At 35.8% G+C, this 21,893-nt stretch overlaps 4 protein-coding genes across 6 annotated transcripts in view; 3 read left to right on the top strand and 1 right to left on the bottom strand.

Annotated features, from left to right (window-relative positions):
• The window catches only part of LOC120416585 (cAMP-dependent protein kinase type I regulatory subunit), a 132,777-nt gene that overhangs the window by 100,745 nt on the left and 10,139 nt on the right, over positions 1-21,893 (top strand). The gene's annotated exons all lie outside the window — the stretch shown is intronic.
• On the top strand, positions 3,155-3,774 carry LOC120416589 (uncharacterized). The gene is made up of 2 exons (XM_039578326.1): positions 3,155-3,310; positions 3,379-3,774. The coding sequence occupies exons 1-2, from the start codon at positions 3,254-3,256 to the stop codon at positions 3,721-3,723; spliced, it is 402 nt and encodes a 133-aa protein (XP_039434260.1). The 5' UTR covers positions 3,155-3,253; the 3' UTR covers positions 3,724-3,774.
• Positions 15,994-16,733, top strand: LOC120416586 (uncharacterized). The gene is made up of 2 exons (XM_039578324.2): positions 15,994-16,121; positions 16,183-16,733. The coding sequence occupies exons 1-2, from the start codon at positions 16,065-16,067 to the stop codon at positions 16,540-16,542; spliced, it is 417 nt and encodes a 138-aa protein (XP_039434258.1). The 5' UTR covers positions 15,994-16,064; the 3' UTR covers positions 16,543-16,733.
• Positions 17,321-17,943, bottom strand: LOC120416588 (uncharacterized). The gene is made up of 2 exons (XM_039578325.2): positions 17,822-17,943; positions 17,321-17,758 (listed from the first exon to the last, which is right to left on the bottom strand). Exons 1-2 carry the CDS (start codon positions 17,876-17,878, stop codon positions 17,399-17,401), a joined length of 417 nt encoding a protein of 138 aa, XP_039434259.1. The 5' UTR covers positions 17,879-17,943; the 3' UTR covers positions 17,321-17,398.

Here is a 21,893-nt window from a genome sequence, read left to right as displayed (position 1 = left end):
AGGGCGTCGCGAGGCGCGACGCATATCTTTTTTGCCGGGGCCGATTTTTCGAAAAAATGCCAAACTTTGAAGGTCTGTACCGAGCTCCAGGGTGCTCCAAATGTCAATGTTACATGTACCAAAAGATGCGCAAGGATCTGGCCTATACGCCAATGATGTTGAAAATAAACGCTTCAGCGGCCAAAAAGCCTCAAAAAGTGACATTTTTGAAAAAATCTTTTTTTACGGGTTAAATCCTATTTAATATTGAAGGGCGGAGCGCCAGCTCCTGTTACGTCCAATCAAGCTCATATTTTGGATTTGGGCTTAGTATGCCCACCGGAACAAACCCTTGAATGCCCGCCAAAAAGTCATTTTTGTTACATCCTAATGTATAACCTTGTGATAACTGCTGACACGAGTTTAAGATTCCCTTCTTTAAGTAAGGGACGAATTCTTGACCACTTACACAACTTTTTAAATTTGTTATCACTAGTCAAGAGAGTTTTTCCTTATGGAAACAAGAAAAAAAACTTTAAAGCGAAAATTCAACTTCTGTTAGCAGTTATCACAAGTCAAGACAGTTTTCCCTTCTTTAAAGAAGGTGAAATTCAACTTGTGTCAGGAGACCTTCTTAAAAGAAGGAAAAATTAATCAGTTATTGTAAGTCAAGAGAGTTTTCCTCTCCAAAAAAAGATAAATTAAATTTTTGACACCTTAAAACAAATTTAGAAAGTCTTCTTTAAAGCGATTCTAATAATGTTTTTTGTTGAAAATTTAAATCATGTCAAATGGGTAATTCTCTACCAACTCACACGAAATCGGGAAAAGTTGCCCCGACCCCTCTTCGATTTGCGTGAAACTTTGTCCCTAGGGGTAACTTTTGTCCCTGATCACGAATCCGAGGTCCGTTTTTTGATATCTCGTGACGGAGGGGCGGTACGACCCCTTCCATTTTTGAACATGCGAAAAAAGAGGTGTTTTTCAATAATTTGCAGCCTGAAACGGTGATGAGATAGAAATTTGGTGTCAAAGAGACTTTTATGTAAAATTAGACGCCCGATTTGATGGCGTACTCAGAATTCCGAAAAAACGTATTTTTCATCGAAAAAAACACTAAAAAAGTTTTAAAAATTCTCCCATTTTCCGTTACTCGACTGTAAAAATTTTTGGAACATGTCATTTTATGGGAAATTTAATGTACTTTTCGAATCTACATTGTCCCAGAAGGGTCATTTTTTCATTTAGAACAAAATTTTTCATTTTAAAATTTCGTGTTTTTTCTAACTTTGCAGGGTTTTTTTTTAGAGTGTAACAATGTTCTACAAAGTTGTAGAGCAGACAATTACAAAAATTTTGATATGTAGACATAAGGGGTTTGCTTATAAACATCACAAGTTATCGCGATTTTACGAAAAAAAGTTTTGAAAAAGTTACTTTTTGCGTTTCTCTTTGTTTCGTCGTCCGTGTCTGTCGCGGGTGACCATGAACGGCCATGATCGATGACGACCAACTTTTTCAAAACTTTTTTTCGTAAAATCGCGATAACTCGTGATGTTTATAAGCAAACCCCTTATGTCTATATATCAAAATTTTTGTAATTGTCTGCTCTACAACTTTGTACAACATTGTTACACTCTAAAAAATAACCCTGCAAAGTTAGAAAAAACACGAAATTTTAAAATGAAAAATTTTGTTCTAAATGAAAAAATGACCCTTCTGGGTCAATGTAGATTCGAAAAGTACATTAAATTTCCCATAAAATGACATGTTCCAAAAATTTTTACAGTCGAGTAACGGAAAATGGGAGAATTTTTAAAACTTTTTTAGTGTTTTTTTCGATGAAAAATACGTTTTTTCGGAATTCTTAGTACACCATCAAATCGGGCGTCTAATTTTACATAAATGTCCCTTTGACACCAAATTTCTATCTCATCATCGTTTCAGGCTGCAAATTATTGAAAAACACCTCTTTTTTCGCATGTTCAAAAATGGAAGGGGTCGTACCGCCCCTCCGTCACGAGATATCAAAAAACGGACCTCGGATTCGTGATCAGGGACAAAAGTTACCCCTTAGGACAAAGTTTCACGCAAATCGAAGAGGGGTCGGGGCAACTGCTGTGTGAGTTGGCGGAGAATTACCCAAATGGAATTATACCAAATGACACCCATAATCAAATTTTAATTTTAACAGGCATTTTTCTTCTTTGCTAAATAAAAATTGCATTTACGGAAAAACAAAAAATAAAAAGAAACTGCAATTTATTCGGCATTTGTATAACAAATTTAACATGACTGAAAAAGAAGGGAAAATTTCTTAGAATAATAGAACGAGTCAAAGGCCGAATTTTCTGTTATTTTATCAAGAATTGTTGTCAAAAAAAGAAAGGATAATTTCTTGGCATGGATAAAATTACTTTGTCTATTTTTTTATATTTTCTGAGAATTTCCTTAAAATCTAATCTTTGAAATTACTTTGAATCAATTCCTAATATTTTGCGAGAAAGAAACTTTTCTTGGGAACGTGACACAATCGAAAATAAGTTTCACTATATTAATTTAAATACAGTTTTGCATGAAAAATCAAATTTGAATCGAATAGTACTTTACTGAAGTGTAGATAAAGAGCATCGTTTTAGAGATATGGCCACTAAAAGTTTGATTTTAACTAAATATTTGTAATTTTTTGATATTCTTAAATAGTGCCCTTGAGCCTAAGAAACATTGAAGATTAGACCTCTGAGATAATCCAAACACAAAAAAATATAAAAATTGCCTCCCATTTTGTAATGCCAATTTTTCAGCAGTTAATGGGAAATTGTCTGATCCTTTCGAAAAAATAAATAAATTAGTTAGCACCTTTTCAATATCTAGGTCCACACTATCCTCAAGCAATGTGACGGCAACAAATGACTGCGAAACACGCGAATAGTTCTTCAAATTTGATCCCGAAAAGGGCACGGCACACGTGGTGGTATAAATGTCGTCAAAATTAAGGACACAAAGCCCCAAGCTAGCAGACCGGTTTGCCTCCAAAGTAAATCTCGCACTGTTCAGAGCCATGATCGCCGTTTTGAAGGAGACGTTTTCGAAATAGTTTCTACGAAATTGATGATTTTTTAGACAGTGACATATAGGAAACACTAAATTTTGCTATTTATAGTTGAACAACAGATGATTGATTGTACCATTTTGTTTCCATCAGAACTTCTCTACTATAAAAGCATCTAGCAAAACACTACTTTCAGTCACTGCAAAAGTTTTTTTCGGCATAATGTTAAGCTTAAAAATTACTGTCGGTTTTTTCCTGATTGCATCTTTAGCTTGCCAGGTATGTAGTCCCATCCCTTAAAAAATGTAAAAAAAAAACTCAGCAAACAACATTCTCAAACGTTTCAGGCAAAGTTTACCAACAGCCAGAAACGCATTTTACATTCCCATTTTGCCGAATGCGCTGCGGACCTAGGTATCAGAAATTTCACCGGATTGGAAGTGCTCGCATTTTCCGGCCGCCAGACGACTCCGGAGCTGAATTTCTGCACTTTGCACCGGATGGATTTGATCAGCTGTGACGGGACGGTACACGAGGAAAACTTTTTCGCGTTCATCGCCGATGGCCACAACAACATGGAGCAACTTCCGGCCGTGTTGAAGGGCTGCGTGGACGTCGTCAACGGCACTCCGGTGGAGCGGGCCTTCCAGCTGTACCGGTGCATGTTTGCGCAGCACAAGTTTGAAGTGTGAAAAATGTCCAGTGAAAAGATGTTTTTTTTAAAATAAAGTAATGAGGAAATATTTGATACGGCTTAAAATTTGTTGGGTGTGGACATTGCCTGTGACCTAAGAAGCTATTTTGTATAACTTTTTTGACGATACATAGCTCGATTTGGATCTTACAATTTGTTTTATACCAGGGGTGACCAAAGTATAGCCAGCGAGATGGTTTTTGATGGCCCGTTGACTCATTTTGAATGATTATGTTAAATGGCCCTTTGGACCTACTGTAAAGTGATTTTATAACTCCTAATATAAAGGTTAACACTCAAAGGAAAAATATAGATCAAAATCTGCAACAGTGGATTTGAAATGTTATACATTTTATAACAGTTTTTGCAGCAAGCCAAAACGTTGGCGTTTTAAATGGATCTGGATTAGAGCGTTCTTTTTATATAAATACATTTGTTTTTATTCTTTTTAACTTTTATCAATTTGTTGTTTGTGATTAGAATTAGATTCCTAAACGATAAATCACGCATTCAACATCTTGAATAAAATGCATTCATCTAATTATAAATAAATGTAGATTAAATGTTACTTTGAGAGCAGGGGTGTGCTTATGGGTAGATTTGAGTAGATGACATCTACTTAGCTGTTTGCTTAAATTTATTTATTTTTTAAGGAAAAATATTCAAATTAAACGATATTTTTGACCATAAAAGGGCTTGCACCAAGTTTCACCAATTTCTTGGCTCAATTTTGAAGCGCCCTTTTCTTTTTTTCAAGTCATATGCACTCTTTCTGGAAAGTCAACCAAACATTTCAGTGTTCCAAGGTAGTGCTGTCGCAGTCAGTCGCAAAGTCGCCAAGTCGAGGAGCGAAGTTTGTCTGAAGGCGCCCCTAGGATTTAAAAAAAATGTATTAAAATTCTCAATATGAAAATTTGACTGGAGGCGCCCCTACGACTTAAAAAAATGTATTGAAATTCTCAATATGAAAATTTGACTGGAGGCGCCCCTACGACTTAAAAAAATGTATTGAAATTCTCAATATGAAAATTTGACTGGAGGCGCCCCTACGACTTAAAAAATTGTATTGATATTCTCAATATGAAAATTTGGCTGGAGGCGCCCTTATGGCTGAAAAAAATTGAACAGGGGTGTGCTTATGGGTAGATTTGAGTAGATGACATCTACTTAGCTGTTTGCTTAAATTTATTTATTTTTTAAGGAAAAATATTCAAATTAAACGATATTTTTGACCATAAAAGGGCTTGCACCAAGTTTCACCAATTTCTTGGCTCAATTTTGAAGCGCCCTTTTCTTTTTTTCAAGTCATATGCACTCTTTCTGGAAAGTCAACCAAACATTTCAGTGTTCCAAGGTAGTGCTGTCGCAGTCAGTCGCAAAGTCGCCAAGTCGAGGAGCGAAGTTTGTCTGAAGGCGCCCCTAGGATTTAAAAAAAATGTATTAAAATTCTCAATATGAAAATTTGACTGGAGGCGCCCCTACGACTTAAAAAAATGTATTGAAATTCTCAATATGAAAATTTGACTGGAGGCGCCCCTACGACTTAAAAAAATGTATTGAAATTCTCAATATGAAAATTTGACTGGAGGCGCCCCTACGACTTAAAAAATTGTATTGAAATTCTCAATATGAAAATTTGACTGGAGGCGCCCCTACGACTTAAAAAAATGTATTGAAATTCTCAATATGAAAATTTGACTGGAGGCGCCCCTACGACTTAAAAAATTGTATTGATATTCTCAATATGAAAATTTGACTGGAGGCGCCCCTACGACTTAAAAAAATGTATTGAAATTCTCAATATGAAAATTTGACTGGAGGCGCCCCTACGACTTAAAAAAATGTATTGAAATTCTCAATATGAAAATTTGACTGGAGGCGCCCCTACGACTTAAAAAATTGTATTGATATTCTCAATATGAAAATTTGGCTGGAGGCGCCCTTATGGCTGAAAAAAATTGAACAGGGGTGTGCTTATGGGTAGATTTGAGTAGATGACATCTACTTAGCTGTTTGCTTAAATTTATTTATTTTTTAGGAAAAATATTCAAATTAAACGATATTTTTGACCATAAAAGGGCTTGCACCAAGTTTCACCAATTTCTTGGCTCAATTTTGAAGCGCCCTTTTCTTTTTTTCAAGTCATATGCACTCTTTCTGGAAAGTCAACCAAACATTTCAGTGTTCCAAGGTAGTGCTGTCGCAGTCAGTCGCAAAGTCGCCAAGTCGAGGAGCGAAGTTTGTCTGAAGGCGCCCCTAGGATTTAAAAAAAATGTATTAAAATTCTCAATATGAAAATTTGACTGGAGGCGCCCCTACGACTTAAAAAAATGTATTGAAATTCTCAATATGAAAATTTGACTGGAGGCGCCCCTACGACTTAAAAAATTGTATTGAAATTCTCAATATGAAAATTTGACTGGAGGCGCCCCTACGACTTAAAAAAATGTATTGAAATTCTCAATATGAAAATTTGACTGGAGGCGCCCCTACGACTTAAAAAATTGTATTGATATTCTCAATATGAAAATTTGACTGGAGGCGCCCCTACGACTTAAAAAAATGTATTGAAATTCTCAATATGAAAATTTGACTGGAGGCGCACCTACGACTTAAAAAAATGTATTGAAATTCTCAATATGAAAATTTGACTGGAGGCGCCCCTACGACTTAAAAAATTGTATTGATATTCTCAATATGAAAATTTGGCTGGAGGCGCCCTTATGGCTGAAAAAAATTGAACAGGGGTGTGCTTATGGGTAGATTTGAGTAGATGACATCTACTTAGCTGTTTGCTTAAATTTATTTATTTTTTAAGGAAAAATATTCAAATTAAACGATATTTTTGACCATAAAAGGGCTTGCACCAAGTTTCACCAATTTCTTGGCTCAATTTTGAAGCGCCCTTTTCTTTTTTTCAAGTCATATGCACTCTTTCTGGAAAGTCAACCAAACATTTCAGTGTTCCAAGGTAGTGCTGTCGCAGTCAGTCGCAAAGTCGCCAAGTCGAGGAGCGAAGTTTGTCTGAAGGCGCCCCTAGGATTTAAAAAAAATGTATTAAAATTCTCAATATGAAAATTTGACTGGAGGCGCCCCTACGACTTAAAAAAATGTATTGAAATTCTCAATATGAAAATTTGACTGGAGGCGCCCCTACGACTTAAAAAATTGTATTGAAATTCTCAATATGAAAATTTGACTGGAGGCGCCCCTACGACTTAAAAAAATGTATTGAAATTCTCAATATGAAAATTTGACTGGAGGCGCCCCTACGACTTAAAAAATTGTATTGATATTCTCAATATGAAAATTTGACTGGAGGCGCCCCTACGACTTAAAAAAATGTATTGAAATTCTCAATATGAAAATTTGACTGGAGGCGCCCCTACGACTTAAAAAAATGTATTGAAATTCTCAATATGAAAATTTGACTGGAGGCGCCCCTACGACTTAAAAAATTGTATTGATATTCTCAATATGAAAATTTGGCTGGAGGCGCCCTTATGGCTGAAAAAAATTGAACAGGGGTGTGCTTATGGGTAGATTTGAGTAGATGACATCTACTTAGCTGTTTGCTTAAATTTATTTATTTTTTAGGAAAAATATTCAAATTAAACGATATTTTTGACCATAAAAGGGCTTGCACCAAGTTTCACCAATTTCTTGGCTCAATTTTGAAGCGCCCTTTTCTTTTTTTCAAGTCATATGCACTCTTTCTGGAAAGTCAACCAAACATTTCAGTGTTCCAAGGTAGTGCTGTCGCAGTCAGTCGCAAAGTCGCCAAGTCGAGGAGCGAAGTTTGTCTGAAGGCGCCCCTAGGATTTAAAAAAAATGTATTAAAATTCTCAATATGAAAATTTGACTGGAGGCGCCCCTACGACTTAAAAAAATGTATTGAAATTCTCAATATGAAAATTTGACTGGAGGCGCCCCTACGACTTAAAAAATTGTATTGAAATTCTCAATATGAAAATTTGACTGGAGGCGCCCCTACGACTTAAAAAAATGTATTGAAATTCTCAATATGAAAATTTGACTGGAGGCGCCCCTACGACTTAAAAAATTGTATTGATATTCTCAATATGAAAATTTGACTGGAGGCGCCCCTACGACTTAAAAAAATGTATTGAAATTCTCAATATGAAAATTTGACTGGAGGCGCACCTACGACTTAAAAAAATGTATTGAAATTCTCAATATGAAAATTTGACTGGAGGCGCCCCTACGACTTAAAAAATTGTATTGATATTCTCAATATGAAAATTTGGCTGGAGGCGCCCTTATGGCTGAAAAAAATTGAACAGGGGTGTGCTTATGGGTAGATTTGAGTAGATGACATCTACTTAGCTGTTTGCTTAAATTTATTTATTTTTTAAGGAAAAATATTCAAATTAAACGATATTTTTGACCATAAAAGGGCTTGCACCAAGTTTCACCAATTTCTTGGCTCAATTTTGAAGCGCCCTTTTCTTTTTTTCAAGTCATATGCACTCTTTCTGGAAAGTCAACCAAACATTTCAGTGTTCCAAGGTAGTGCTGTCGCAGTCAGTCGCAAAGTCGCTAAGTCGATGCGCGATCGCTGCGCGATGGTTTGTTGTTTGTTTTATTTAAATTTAGCTTTGTCACTCTTGCGATGCAAAAGTTTTTTTTTATTTGACTAAATGATTTTTGGTTGTTGTGCGCACGCAACTATATGTTTCCCCAAGAGCGAGAGAAGCCGACTCGCTCACCAAAATGTATCAAATTTGGACCAATGATTTCAAATGACTTTCTCAGATTGAAGGAGTTAGCCTACCCTTCAGGTGAATCGATACTCTGAATTGGTAAAAATGTTGGAGCTCGTTTTAAAAGCACAATCGCATTGATTTATTTTTTATTTGTTTGGAAGTGCGCAAAATCTAATTCGTCATTCATTTGCGTAATGCGTTTTATTTTTTTTGGCACGATCATCAATGTTTATGAGAACATTATCATCTTTCATATTGTAAATACGTGCTATTCATCCTTTAATTCTGTGCTTACAGTATTTAACGGTGTAGCATTCTTGAACAACCACTTCGCAGCAACAGCCTCACAGGGCATGCAAACCTTATGCATCGCTTTGTCAACATGTTTCCAACAGATGACTTGTGTAGGCCGACCTACTCTTTGTATCCTCTAACAGAGGATTATTTTTGACGGGTAGAGTTTTTCCGAATATTTACCCCGAAGCTTTGAAAAAAAGAATACTTTTGAAATCAGTTCCATTATTATTAATTTTTATATTGCTGTTTTATTTTTTGATGAAAGAGATCTTCGCTTCTGGTTAAGGTTTTTTTCGAAGTGATAGGGACTCAAAATAAATCGCTCTATGTGGCAACTTTTTTCTAGTAGAGGACTTTACTAAGTGATTTCGTTTACTTTATAGATCGAGAACTGATATGGGAAATGAAACATAGTTTGATTTTAATTAAGTCATACAGTGTACAATGTACACGGTGTGATTATTTAGAGTTCTCCTAGATAAATAAGGTAGGTCTGATATTTTGCACCTTGTAAGAAAGTCTATTCCCCGAAATTTTGAAGGGTAAATTGAAATATAATATTTAGCCCCAAGTGCAACTTCTTCTAAGAATCTCAGAATTTTATAACGATCTTATCAGATTTTTCTTTGGAAAGTCACTGAAAATTGATTGAAACAATATGCTTATTATATTTTTTAAGCACTTTGGCTACTGAATCGTAAAAAAGATATACGTCGCATCTCGTGGCGTCCGAGACACCATTTGATTATGCTGGGATCGATTTTTCGAAAAAATGCCAAACTTTTAAGGTCTGTACCGAGCTCCGGGGTGCTTCAAATATCAATGTTATATATACCAAAAGATGTGCAAGAATCGGGCCTACACGCCAGTGATGTTGAAAATAAGCGCTTCAGTGGCCAAAGTGCCTTATAAAATTACATTTTTGAAAAAAAAAATCTTTTTACGGGTTAAATCCCATTTAAAATTCAAATGCAAAGCACCAGCTCCTGTTACATCCAATCAAGCTCATATTTGGGATTTGAGCTCAGTATGACCACCGGAACAAACCTCTGAATGTCCGCCAAAATGTAATTTTTGTTACATCCTAATACATATACATTATCTATGCAAATTGCACATATTCTTCTAAATTATCTAATTTGATTCCACTTTGTATAATCTAGACTTTATCAATTAGATCTCTAAGAACAATTTTCGGAACAAGTTCTCATAATAAAATATCAGTATTTGTTCGTCACTAGCTGAGATATGCGAATTTCGCTTAGTTACACAGTAGAAAGCGTTAACTGAGACATTTTGAATGCTCATATTTATTTTTTTAAAGAAATTAAATAAAATTTTGATATCAATTTCTTGTCTCAATAAAGCAATGCCGTTAAAAGTAACGATAATTGCACATAATATAGTTTTATAATTTTCTTAACTTTTTGGCACATTTTTTTAAATTTTCAAAAAAATAGTAATGAAAAACTCAATTTTATTTTATTCATTTCGATTTATTGTTCTTATAACCATTCAGTTCGCCTGAAAATTTCATATCAAAGTATAAATATTTCAAAAAATATTAGTTTCTGAAGCTTTCACAACAAGGATCTTGTTTATTCGTTGAGCAACAAAAATTACGATATTATGAAATGAAAATTAACTATTATAATTCTGGTTAGTTTTTTAAACAAAAATTGTTGTTATATCATTTGAAACTTAGGTATCCTGTTCTGCCAAGATCAAATTATGTTTTTTTACGGTTTTGTTTACCATGGCCAAATTGGATGAAAATTGAAAAAAATATCAATTGATGTCTCAGAGAGGGTCATTCAAAATAAAATAAAAATTGGCAAATTTGTTAAAAAGTGTTAACAGTTTAATATCAAGAAAAAAAACTTGAGCTAACAAGGGCATAAGAGATTTAATATGAACTGAACTACTTTTATTGCTATGAAAGTTCTTTTAGACGAAATCATTTATTAAGCTGAATCATTAAAAAAAATTACTTCGTATTATGTAGAAGGTGATTTTATGAAAATGATATTTCAAGTGAAAAAGCTGATATTTAAGGTGAATTCAATGCTTATCTATTTATTCATGAGCTCAAAGAAGTAAGATTTGTTCAAGAAAAAAGATTTGCCAACAAATCCATATTTTCTTCATTATTTTTTATTTTCATTTCAACGTCGTCTCAATATTATTCTTTATCATATTCTCTCAAACTGTTCACAGAGCCATAATGTATAGCAATGTTATGGTTTTGAAGCATGGATTCATTTTACTCGCCGTCAAAAGACTGTGATTGGAAAAATATCACTGCAAAAAAAAAAACTAGTAAATTTAGAAATAGTCTATAGATTTAGAATATCAATATATTTTCTTGAAAATGTTTTTGCAAGCAGTTAAGGCATTAATTGACTCTCGCACTTAATTTGTCATTTAAGTTGCTATTTTATACAATTTTGTTAAAGAATATTAACCAGAACCAATATAAGAACAATTTTGGATAAATTTAAAATTTACCGTTTCCCGGGAATTTTGTAACCCTGGGAAATTGGACGCTTTAGGTAATACTAAATCGCATCAGATTATTCTATTGAGAGCTAGTCAATCTGTTTTCTCCGATTTGATTGCAAAGATAAAGTTCAAAAGCCATACACTGAAATAAAAAAAAAGTACGAAATTCCTTTATTTTAAGAATTCTGCCTCCTTTCCTTATTAAGTAATTGTGTTTTTCGGATAACTGAATAAGGATTTTTTTTATATGTTATTTTCAAGTTGGGACCATCCATAAACCACGTGGACACTTTTTTGGGAATCTGTTACCTCCACCACCCTCCCCCCTCCCCTTGTGGACAATTGTCCATACAAAAAAAACTTTTTTGTATGGATCGTGGACAATCACCATACCCTCCTAAAGTGACCACGTGGTTTATGGATGGTCCCGTTCAAGTCATTCCAGGCATGTTTGAACAAATTTGATAAATATGAATGTACGTGTTTCTATCAATTTCATGTGATTTTTCCATAGAAATATACATTAAAATCGATAAAAAACATTCACTTTTATCTTAGATTTGTTCTCCGAAACTTACCGTGGATCTGGATACCCTGTTAATATATAATTCTGACTTCTGGGTTGAATACGCGAGAGTCAGTTTTTATTATCAATTCCAAAATGGATCAAATTTAATTATGTGTAGATAGAGCTATCTTTTTATGATAGGTGCGACCTTAACAATTTTAAATAACTAAAAGATTCTATTGTTTCATTGCAATGGGTTGCGTTTTTCCACGCTGCAGACAAAACATTTTTATTTGTCCACGTTGGGGGATGGGCATTTTCATTATCGAGTAGGACGGGACAAAGAAAGGGTTTACGACTAGGTTTAGAGTCAATTTTATGAATTTTCAAAAATAATGTGAAGTTTGTGTATGTTAAGGGCAAAAGTCACTGTTTGTCTGTTTGATCTTATATTTGAAGTTTACTAAATAATGTTTTCAAACCTACAGGTTCTTGAAATCTTTGACACTTTCAAGCAAGTGTTTAGCCAAGCGAATTACCTTACTAACCGTTAATGAATTTTTGAAATTCTTTTTATTATGTTTTCCTAAAATAAATTTGCGGGAAGGTGCGTACATTTTTGAATGAAAAAAAAATCAAAAACATAAAATAACTTTTATTTCTGATAATGCGGAATCGACGTAACACCTTATAATCTAGCCCTCTTAAACCTTGCGGGTTCGGCAACGGATTCACAGGCGTGTATCGCTCTTTTTGCGACAAGACTTTTTTTAATTTCTAATAATATTGATTCAAAATCACAGAAAAAAAATATCTGCAGAAATCGTACCAAAAATAAAATTTATGCAAACATAGTAATCTTTAATCTCAAAAATTAAACTTAAGTTATATAAGTACTACTTTGTTAAAATAGGTAAATTTACCATAATTTTTTTTAATTTTAATTTAATCTACGCTTTGTTTATTAACCATCAAGAACCATGTGTATGCTTAGGTACTTTAGGATTTTGTTTTATTTTTAAGTTTAAAAATACGTTTCCACTATAAGCGCCTCACATATCAGTTAGTGACTGTCAGCGCCCTAAAAATCATGTATGCACTGTAGGCGCCCTCAGCCAGATGCGCATCTACCTAGCTCAAGCCCATCAAACACACCCCTGTTTGAGAGTAAAATTAAGCATAAACGATGGAGTACGGAAATAATAGACATATTTGAGTGCTGATTGTAGCTACATAGATCCTATCTTTCCGCAGCCGGCTGTCTAAGATTTGATCTTAACTAAATATTCGCGTCGGGATAAACTATAAAATTTACAACAACTAAATAAAAACTAGCTCGACAGCCTTGAGAATAAAGCATCACTTTCTGAACACTATAACTTCCAATAACTAAACGAGAATCGTCTCGACAGCAGCATCCGATTATTTGCCTTGAGATTAAAAAACTAAATTAAACCTCACTTATGCCAAGGGTCGTATCGCTTGCATAGGGCGACTCCCAGACCTTAGCCTTTCACAACTACCAACTCCCCGCGACACTTACGCAACCTTGTTGTTTAAATTCGAGCAAATATGGTCAAACGGTCAGTTTGGTCAAGTTCCACAATAGAATTGGGAAAAAGAGCCTGCGGTTTCGCTACCTTTTTCTAAGTAAGTTTAGCATCAACACTTCCCGTGCTCCTAATCCTTATTCCTGCCCCGGTGAATGGTGGAGATGGGAGCGGCCGGCAATGGATGGCTTTCATGGTGCTGCCTGTCCTGTTCTGGTAGAATTGGTTTTAATTCCTTTTAATCAATTTCTAAGCAACCTAAGCTAGACAATCATCACATATACATGACGAAATCCAGTCTGCAACCCGCTAAGATCATCATCTCCATGCGAATGCGATGCCAAAACGTTGGCGTTTTAAATCATAAACTGCGGAGAAGCATTATTGGAAGGCATTTGAGGGTTGATATTTTATTTTTAATGAATTCCTTGGACAATTTCCTATGAAATGCAACCGGAATAAAGTCTTTTGGAAAAATAGTTGGAAAGTAACGAGTAAAAGAATAAAAAGTTTTTTTAGAAAATCGTAAAAAACAGGGCGGTGCCAAAGAAAGAGGGATGGTCCAATCGGCACCAAACTTGGGATTTCTGATAACTATCGATAGATGAACGTTCCCTTCAAGTTTGGTCTAAATCGGTGAAAGTCGAGTCCAAAAGTGTACCTAGTTGACACGGAATCCAGATATGTTTTTTGAAAAACCTATATTGAAATTGAAAACAGTAAATTTCTTCAAAATATTAATCAAACATTTTTGGAAATGAGTTATAAACGTTCAAATTTGCCTAAAACACAAATTACATATTGAGTATGTAATATCTGATTCAAGCTGACCAAAATTAATTGACATATTATTGAAATTGAAGGAATAGTTGAAAAATCTCTTTGCAATGATTTATAATGTAAGCTGCATATTTATTTAAATAAAATCACTCAATTTTTTCCAAGTACAGATTACCCCTTTTGAAATAATCTTTCGCATACGAAATTTCAAAAAAGAAAAAAGTTAAAAAAGGGCAATCGCAATTAGGACGTCCAATTTTCCGGGTTTTGAATTTTCAAGGAAAGGTAAAAAATATTTAAAAAATCCCTGGAATTTCCGGGATTCCAGGACATTTTTAAAATGGTCATAAACAAATTTCAACAAATTTGTAGAGTTTTCGAGAGCTTGAAATTATTAAAATTAGTTGATCTCTATGAATTGGTATTAATCTTGACTACAATCAGAACAGCGAGAGCCATTTTCAGATAGCTTGAAAGCTTAAATGCCCAAATTGTTTTTTTTCTAATTTACTTAGTGGGTAATTCTCTACCAACTCACACTGACGGAGGGGGGTACGACCCCTTCAATTTTCGAACATTCGAACATTTGGTATCAAAGGGACTTTTTTGTAAAATTGGACGCCCGATTTGATGGCGTACTCAAAATTCATAAAAAATCGAAAAAACACAAAAAAAGTTTAAAAAACACTCAACTGTAACAAATTTTGGAACATGCCATTTTAAGAAAAAAAATATTTACTTTTGAATCTACAATAACCCATTTTTCATTTTTTTTTCATTTAGAACAAACATTTTCATTTTGAAATTTTGTTTTTTTTCTAACTTTGCAGGGCTATTTTTTAGAGTATAACAATGTTCAACAAAGTTGTACATACACAAACGACGCAACAAAGAGAAACGCAAAAAAATACTTTTTCAAATCTGTTTTTCATAAAATCGCGATAACTCGTGATGGTTATAAACAGCCCCTTACGTTTATATATCACAATTTTTGTAATTGTCTGCCCTACAAATTTGTAGAATATTGTTTCTTTCTAAAAAATAACCCTGCAAAGTTAGATAAAACACGATATTTTAAAATGAAAAATATTGTTCTAAATGAAAATATTACCTTTCTGGATTAATTCGAAAAGTACATTAAATTTCCCTTAAAATGGCATGTTCCAAAATTTGTTACAGTTGTGTGACGAAAAAAAGCAAAGTTTTTTAAACTTTTTTTGTGTTTATTCGATTTTTTTTTCGGAATTTTGAGTACGCCATCAAATTGGGCGAACAATTTTACAAAAAAGTCCCTTTGATACCAAATTTCCATCTCATTACCTTTTTTGGCTACTAATTATTGAAAAACACCTCTTTTTTCGCACGTTCCGCATCTACGTACCGCCTCTACGTCACGAGATATCAAAAAACAAACCTCGGATTCGTGATCAGGGACAAAAGTTACCCCTTAGGACAAAGCTTCACGCAAATCGAAGAAGGTCGGGGCAACTGCTGTGTGAGTTGGCGGATAATGTCCCTAGCTATACTTCGGGTTTCAAATCAAACAGTGTGATTAAGATTAACATAGTTTCTTATAAAAAAGTTAATCAATTTTTTTTCATGTCTTTAAAAATGTTAGTGCTGTAAAATCCTATCGATTACTAAGTATTCAACTGTTCCACTATTTACGCAACCAAATATGATTTTTCAGACCAAAATATGTATTTTATTAAATTTCGGAATTTTCAGTTTTGCAAAAATCCCGGTAGGGACGCACTAATCGCAATAGATTGAAAACTCTTGACTTTTGTTTCAGCAGTGTAGTTAATAATTTGACACTGAGCTTATTAGTCATACTCAAATTGTGTTTTGAAAGATTGATTACACCTAATTAGTTTCCTTGCATCTCAACTTATCTTGTATAAAAGAAAACGCTCAACCGTACCTTTTTCAGTTTGCGTTTTACAATCGCTACAGTTGATCTTTTTTCAGCAAAATGTTCAGTCTAAAAGTGACCGTCGGATTTTTGCTGATTGCAACCTTGTGTTGCCACGTACGGGTTAAACTTTTCTAAAACAATGAATTATGCCTGCTAATATTTTCAAATATTTTAGGCGAAATTCACAAAGCGCCAGGAAAAGATTATCCTAACCTATTTCGAGGCGTGCGCTTCGGACTTGGGCATCAAAGAATACCTGAAATACAAAGCCAGCGGAATGTCCGGCCAGCAAACGGTGTCCGATGAGGACTTTCTGAAGCTGTTGAACTGTGTGTTTCACCGGGTAGAATTTTTCGACTGTGACGGAAAGTTTTCGATGGACAACTTTGTCGAGTTCATCACCGATGGCCACAACAACCTGGAGCAACTTCCGGACGTGGTGAAGGCCTGCGTCGGAGCTCTGAAGGGCACCCCGGAGGAGCAGTCGTTCCAGTTTTATCGCTGCATGTTTTCGCAGGACCAGTTTAAGATTTAAAACTTTATAAAACCAACAAAATTCATAAGCAATGTTTCCCCGAGGCAATGTTGCCTAATCTCCGTTATAAATTAGGCAGCGAATGACTTTTATACTTAAAGCGGCTTCAAACAAATAAATAACTAGCATAGCGAAAAAAAAAAAATAATAACTAGCAACACCTCTATAAAATGCGTCACTTTTCAACCATCCCCAAAATCTTAACTTAATGGCCGGCACCGAAATTATGAGAAAGTATAATTTGTATCATACTTAAAACATGCTGATACAGTTTATCTCATTTCTGGGTAATAGGTGGTGTTAGCCCTCGCGCTGATTCCAATGATCCATTACAGAATGAAAGAGTTATTTGCGGTCCAACTCTGAGGTCGTTGGACATTCTCTGGCCCCGTTTTGACATAGTAGCAAGCATAAGAAAGTTCCACGATCTTGACTTCCAATCCCCTAGGGCAAATCAGGGATGCATGGATCAGTTCACTATTATAGAGTGTAAACCTTCAGATGCCCAACGGGTTAACGTCATAGACCACCAATCCTAAGGTGGGAGTTCAAATCCCACTTGACTCAATTGAAACTAATAATTAGGCGTCATCCATAAAGTATGTCACGCTCTAGGGGGGGAGGGGGGGTCTGAGCATGTGTGACATGGCGTGTTATAAGTATAGGAAAAGCATGACAAAGGGGGAGAGGGGGGGGTAAATTTTGGCTGTTTTTAGCGTGACGTACTTTATGGATGAAGCCTTACATGTTTTTTAAATAAAAACTAAACTAAATTTTCTTCTCTCAATTTTTTATTTGTTAATTTGAAGGCGAAAAGCCTTCTCCACAAAAAAAACATATATCTTAACTCCCATTTTCACATCTCAAACTTGTGCTGCCCAAACATGCACCGGTACAGCTGGAAGGATCGCTCCTCCGGAGTGCCCTTCAGACCGTCCACGCAGCTCTTGAGCGCGGCTGGCAGCTGGTCCATGTTGTTGTGGCCATCGGCGATGAACGCGGTAAAGTTGTCCCCCTGAACCGTGCCGTCACAGCTGACAAAATCGGCGCTCAGAAACAAACAGTGCAATATCTTGACGAAGTTCTCGGAGGGGGTCGTTTGGCGTCCGGCGACCGCGAGCAGCTCGAGTTTGTCGAAGTCTTTGATGCCCAGGTCCGAAGCGCACCCGTCGATGTAGTTGTGGAGGATCTTGAGCTGGCGATTTGTGAATTTTGCCTGAAATGTGTGTGTTTTGAAATGTTGTTATTAGGAATGAGTTTTGAAATTTTGAGTCCGTACGTGGCAACACAAAGCTGCAAGCAGCACAAATACGACGGTCGTTTTAAAGTTGAACATGTTGCTGAAAAAAGATCAACTGTAGCGATTGTAAAAGTATAACTAGAACACAAAACAGCTTGGTGTTTCCTTTTATGCAATGTAAGTAAAGCTGAAAGTTAGAAGAAAATGAATGAGGTATCATCAATCATTCAGAAACAATCAATCTTAACTAACAAACAAATTAAATCTCTGAAAAAAGGTGATTTCCATCTACACAGCAAAAAATATCTGTGTAATATCGCATGCAAAAGCATGCACATCACCTTTGTGAGAAAAAGCATGTAATATTGTATGAGAAAACGTGTACTCAAAAAGCATGTACGGATGAAAAAAAGAAAGATTATGCACAACCCTTAAAATAACATCAATCTGGTGAAAGTCATATCCAGTTTACCAAGGTCCGCGCCCCAACCAACTCGGCTATCTCACCGCTGTAAGTTTGTTTGGATCAACACCGATGTAGCTGCAAGTTCCCCATACATCGTATACAGTTAATACAGCATACGACGTACGGGAAACCTACTGCTACATCGGCGTTGAACGCAACAATTACCAGACGGTAGGATAGCCGAGATGGTTGGGGCGCGGACTTGGTAATCTGGATATGACTCTCACCAGATTGATGTTATTTTTGGGGGTAGGCATATTTTTTTTTCAATCGTACATGCTTTTTGTGTACACGTTTTCTCATACAATATTACATGCTTTTTCTCACAAAGGTGATGTGCATGCTTTTGCATGCGATTTTACCATCTGATTTTTTGCTGTGAATGGGAGCGTTCTTTTATTACGTAACGCAAAAAATCGGATTGTTAGACCCCCTCCCCCCCCCCCTCGTAACAACATTTCCATACAACCTTTAAAAAAATTGTATGGAGCGTAACACGGCCTCCGTAATAAAAGAACGCTTCCTATTGAAATTAAGTTTTAAACCGACTGGGCATTGAGGTAAGAAATTTGGACAGCTTGCGTAAGTGTTTAATTTTTTTCTACACAGCAAAAAAAAAGTTGAATTTTGGAAGGTTGAAAATTTGGTAGGTTGAATATTCCCTCTTTTTTGAGTAATATTACATAAAAAAATGTGTAAAAATGTGAGCCTTATGAATATTTATCAAAACTGATGGATATTCATCAATTCCAGAGGTAAAATTACACATTTTTTTCGACACAGAATGTGTCACCATTTCCTGATGAATATTACCATAATTTTTTTTTCTGTGTACGTGTGTCTCTGTGAAATGTGCGTGCTTTGGTACTCACGAATTGGCAAATTGTTTTTTTTTTTATTTTGCAAAATTATGCAATTTGGAGCTTCGGTGTCTTCGGAATAGTCGGGGTGGTTCACGATAAGGGTGTTTCAGAAAATCTAACTCTCCAGGAATATTTCCAGTTTTTTAGCAAAAAATTTCACAAAAGTTTCATTTTTCAACACCTACCTACCGATGTTGAATGTTGAATTATTATTATAAAAGATAATTTTTTATAAAACTGTTTGGTACGGTATGTCCACGCTTTCTTTCTCCCCTGTTGATTCTGAGAAATGTGATCCGTTCACAGAATCTTTTCTGCGGTAAACACAACGTAGTTGGGCTGGCCGCTTTAATTTTCTGCAATGCATTTTCGGGTGTTCTCGGATGTACTGCAATTATTAATATTGGCAAGAAAAGTGCTTGGGGCGTGATCTAATCGCCAGATTTTTCAGCATGCTTTCATCAGACTGGCTGCGTCTGTGTTGGACTAGGTTAGATTGAAATGATTTTTGAAATTGTGTTTGACAATCTGTAAGATTTTTTGCGTTCGACATTTTTTCCAAAATCAATTTAAAAAAATAAAAACTAATCAATCCAGATCGATCAGCAAATCTTTTCTCAAAATACAGGTACAGGCCAGACTCGATTATCGGGAGTATCGATTGGTCGAAGGCTTGATGGGACTTGGAATCATCACGAATAAAAAAAAAATTTCTTGTTTTTTTGATTTTCTTGCTTTTAGCATCAAATTTGAGTTCTTGGATCAACTCGGATCTTCTTGCACTTCACCGGCTCCTCCATGGCTTAATGGTTGCGGCTTCTGCCTCGAAAGCAGAAGGTTCAGGGATCAAATCCCGGTCGGTTCCCTTGAAATTTGGAATCAGGAATAGAACTTTGAATATGAACAAAAAACCATTAAGAATTAGGTGGGATTCGAACTCACACCTTTGGATTGATGGTCTGGGACGCTAACCAGTCGGCCATCATGGAGCTAATGCTCTGAACTGAATTGATCCGTAGTGGCGAAATAATGTCACAAGGTATAATATATCAAACCATTATATAACTTCTAACACCGTCTCAAAACAGCCCAGGGCCATCTCATATACTCATGAACTGGACGAGGGAGTCGTGGATTGCCTGGCCCGAGTCATCTGCATTACCGATCTATGTCTGTACAATTTCAGAAGAAATCGTTAGCCATAGAAAGGTATTTCGCTTCAAAGGTTCTTGAGATATATAATGGCTACTAACCGAACCGTCTCAGTTGAAATATACAAGACAAGTAAAGTTTTTCGTAGAACAAAAGTTGCTCAACACGGGAGAAGTATTTGAATCAACGCGGATTTTTGGATTAAGCCAGTGGTTTCGGCAGTTGCGACGGTGGTTCCTGTGGATTTATAAGAAGCTCGATTTTGGATCCTGGAAGAAGCACTGGCACGATGAACGCCATGAAGGCCACGATGGGTTATGTACCGGAATTGTCCGAACTACAAACCGGTGTAAGAGATTGCTTCAAGGGTGCGCGTTGCAAGCTGCTGCTCGTGGCCAAAGATCCGGACGGTGGACCCGCGACCAGAAGCTGAACAAGGAACAAGCCCAAGGTTGGTTTCGTGGCGCACATGATTTCGACGACCATCGTCATCGTGGAAGAGTTTTTCGCCCATCTGGATGTGACGGAGAATATAAAAATACGGAAACGGTTGCCAGCTGCCTGGAGCTGTTGAATCTTGACTTGGTGAGATCTATCCATTTTATCTATCATTATTTGATAGATGATTTTATTCCCTTATTTTATATAATATTCTATTGATCATGTCCATATTATCCCATTCCCACCTTCCTTTTCTCCTATCCACATTTCCTCCCCCTCCCCTCCCCCCCCCATGCCCCTAAATATTATTATCTGCCAAATATACACTTACACACCACACCACAACTGTTTCGGAGCGTTTGGTACGGTATGTCCACGCATCCTTCCTCCCCTGATGATTCTATGAAATGTGATCCGTTCACAGAATCTGTCTCTGCGGTTAATGCAACGCAGTAGGCCTGGCCGCTTTAATTTTTGCTATACATTTTCGGGGTAACTCGGATGTACTGTAATCATTAATATTGACAAGAAAGGACTTGAGGCGTAATCTTACCACAAGTTCTTCCAGGATGCTTTCTTCGGACTGGCTGCGCTTGTGTTCGATTAGATTAGATTAGATTAGATTAGAACAAAAGTTGCTCAACACGGGAAAAACAAGCAAAAAAAATTTGGGCAGTAGAAGGTTAACCGATTTGGCCTAAAAAATATAGTTTCTTGTCACACTTATGTCCATCAAATTTCTTATGAAAGAAAAAAAATACAATTTTCATCAAAATCCTAAAAAAATATTTTGTTGTACTAAAGGCAGTTAATTTAAAATACATTTCTTTGTCATGGAGCTTGCGTCACATAGTCAAATCAATCAAAACTATATATTTATTTTGCATGTAAATTGCTATTATAAAACAATGCAAAAGGTTTGGAAACAAATTAAATGCTGGTTGTAGCTTAAAAAGTGGTATAAGAAATAAAATAGCGTTTTCAAATGGAACTTTGAAAATTCGTCCGTTTTTATTTTACTAAATTGGCTGTACAAAAACTAATTGTTGAAAAAGCAGCTTTTTCTCTGAAAATCGTTGCCTACACAGGAGTATAGCCAGAATTTTGTTTCGGGGGGGGGGGGACTGGAAGAAGAAATTTTCTTCTTCTTCCCTCTCTTCCATATGTCTTCCAAAAATTTCGGGGGGGG

This window comes from Culex pipiens, chromosome 3 (assembly GCF_016801865.2).
Source record: "Culex pipiens pallens isolate TS chromosome 3, TS_CPP_V2, whole genome shotgun sequence".
NCBI lineage: Eukaryota > Metazoa > Arthropoda > Insecta > Diptera > Culicidae > Culex > Culex pipiens.
The sequence above is the reverse complement of the archived record's forward strand: the minus strand, read 5'-3'. Positions and strand labels throughout refer to the sequence as shown.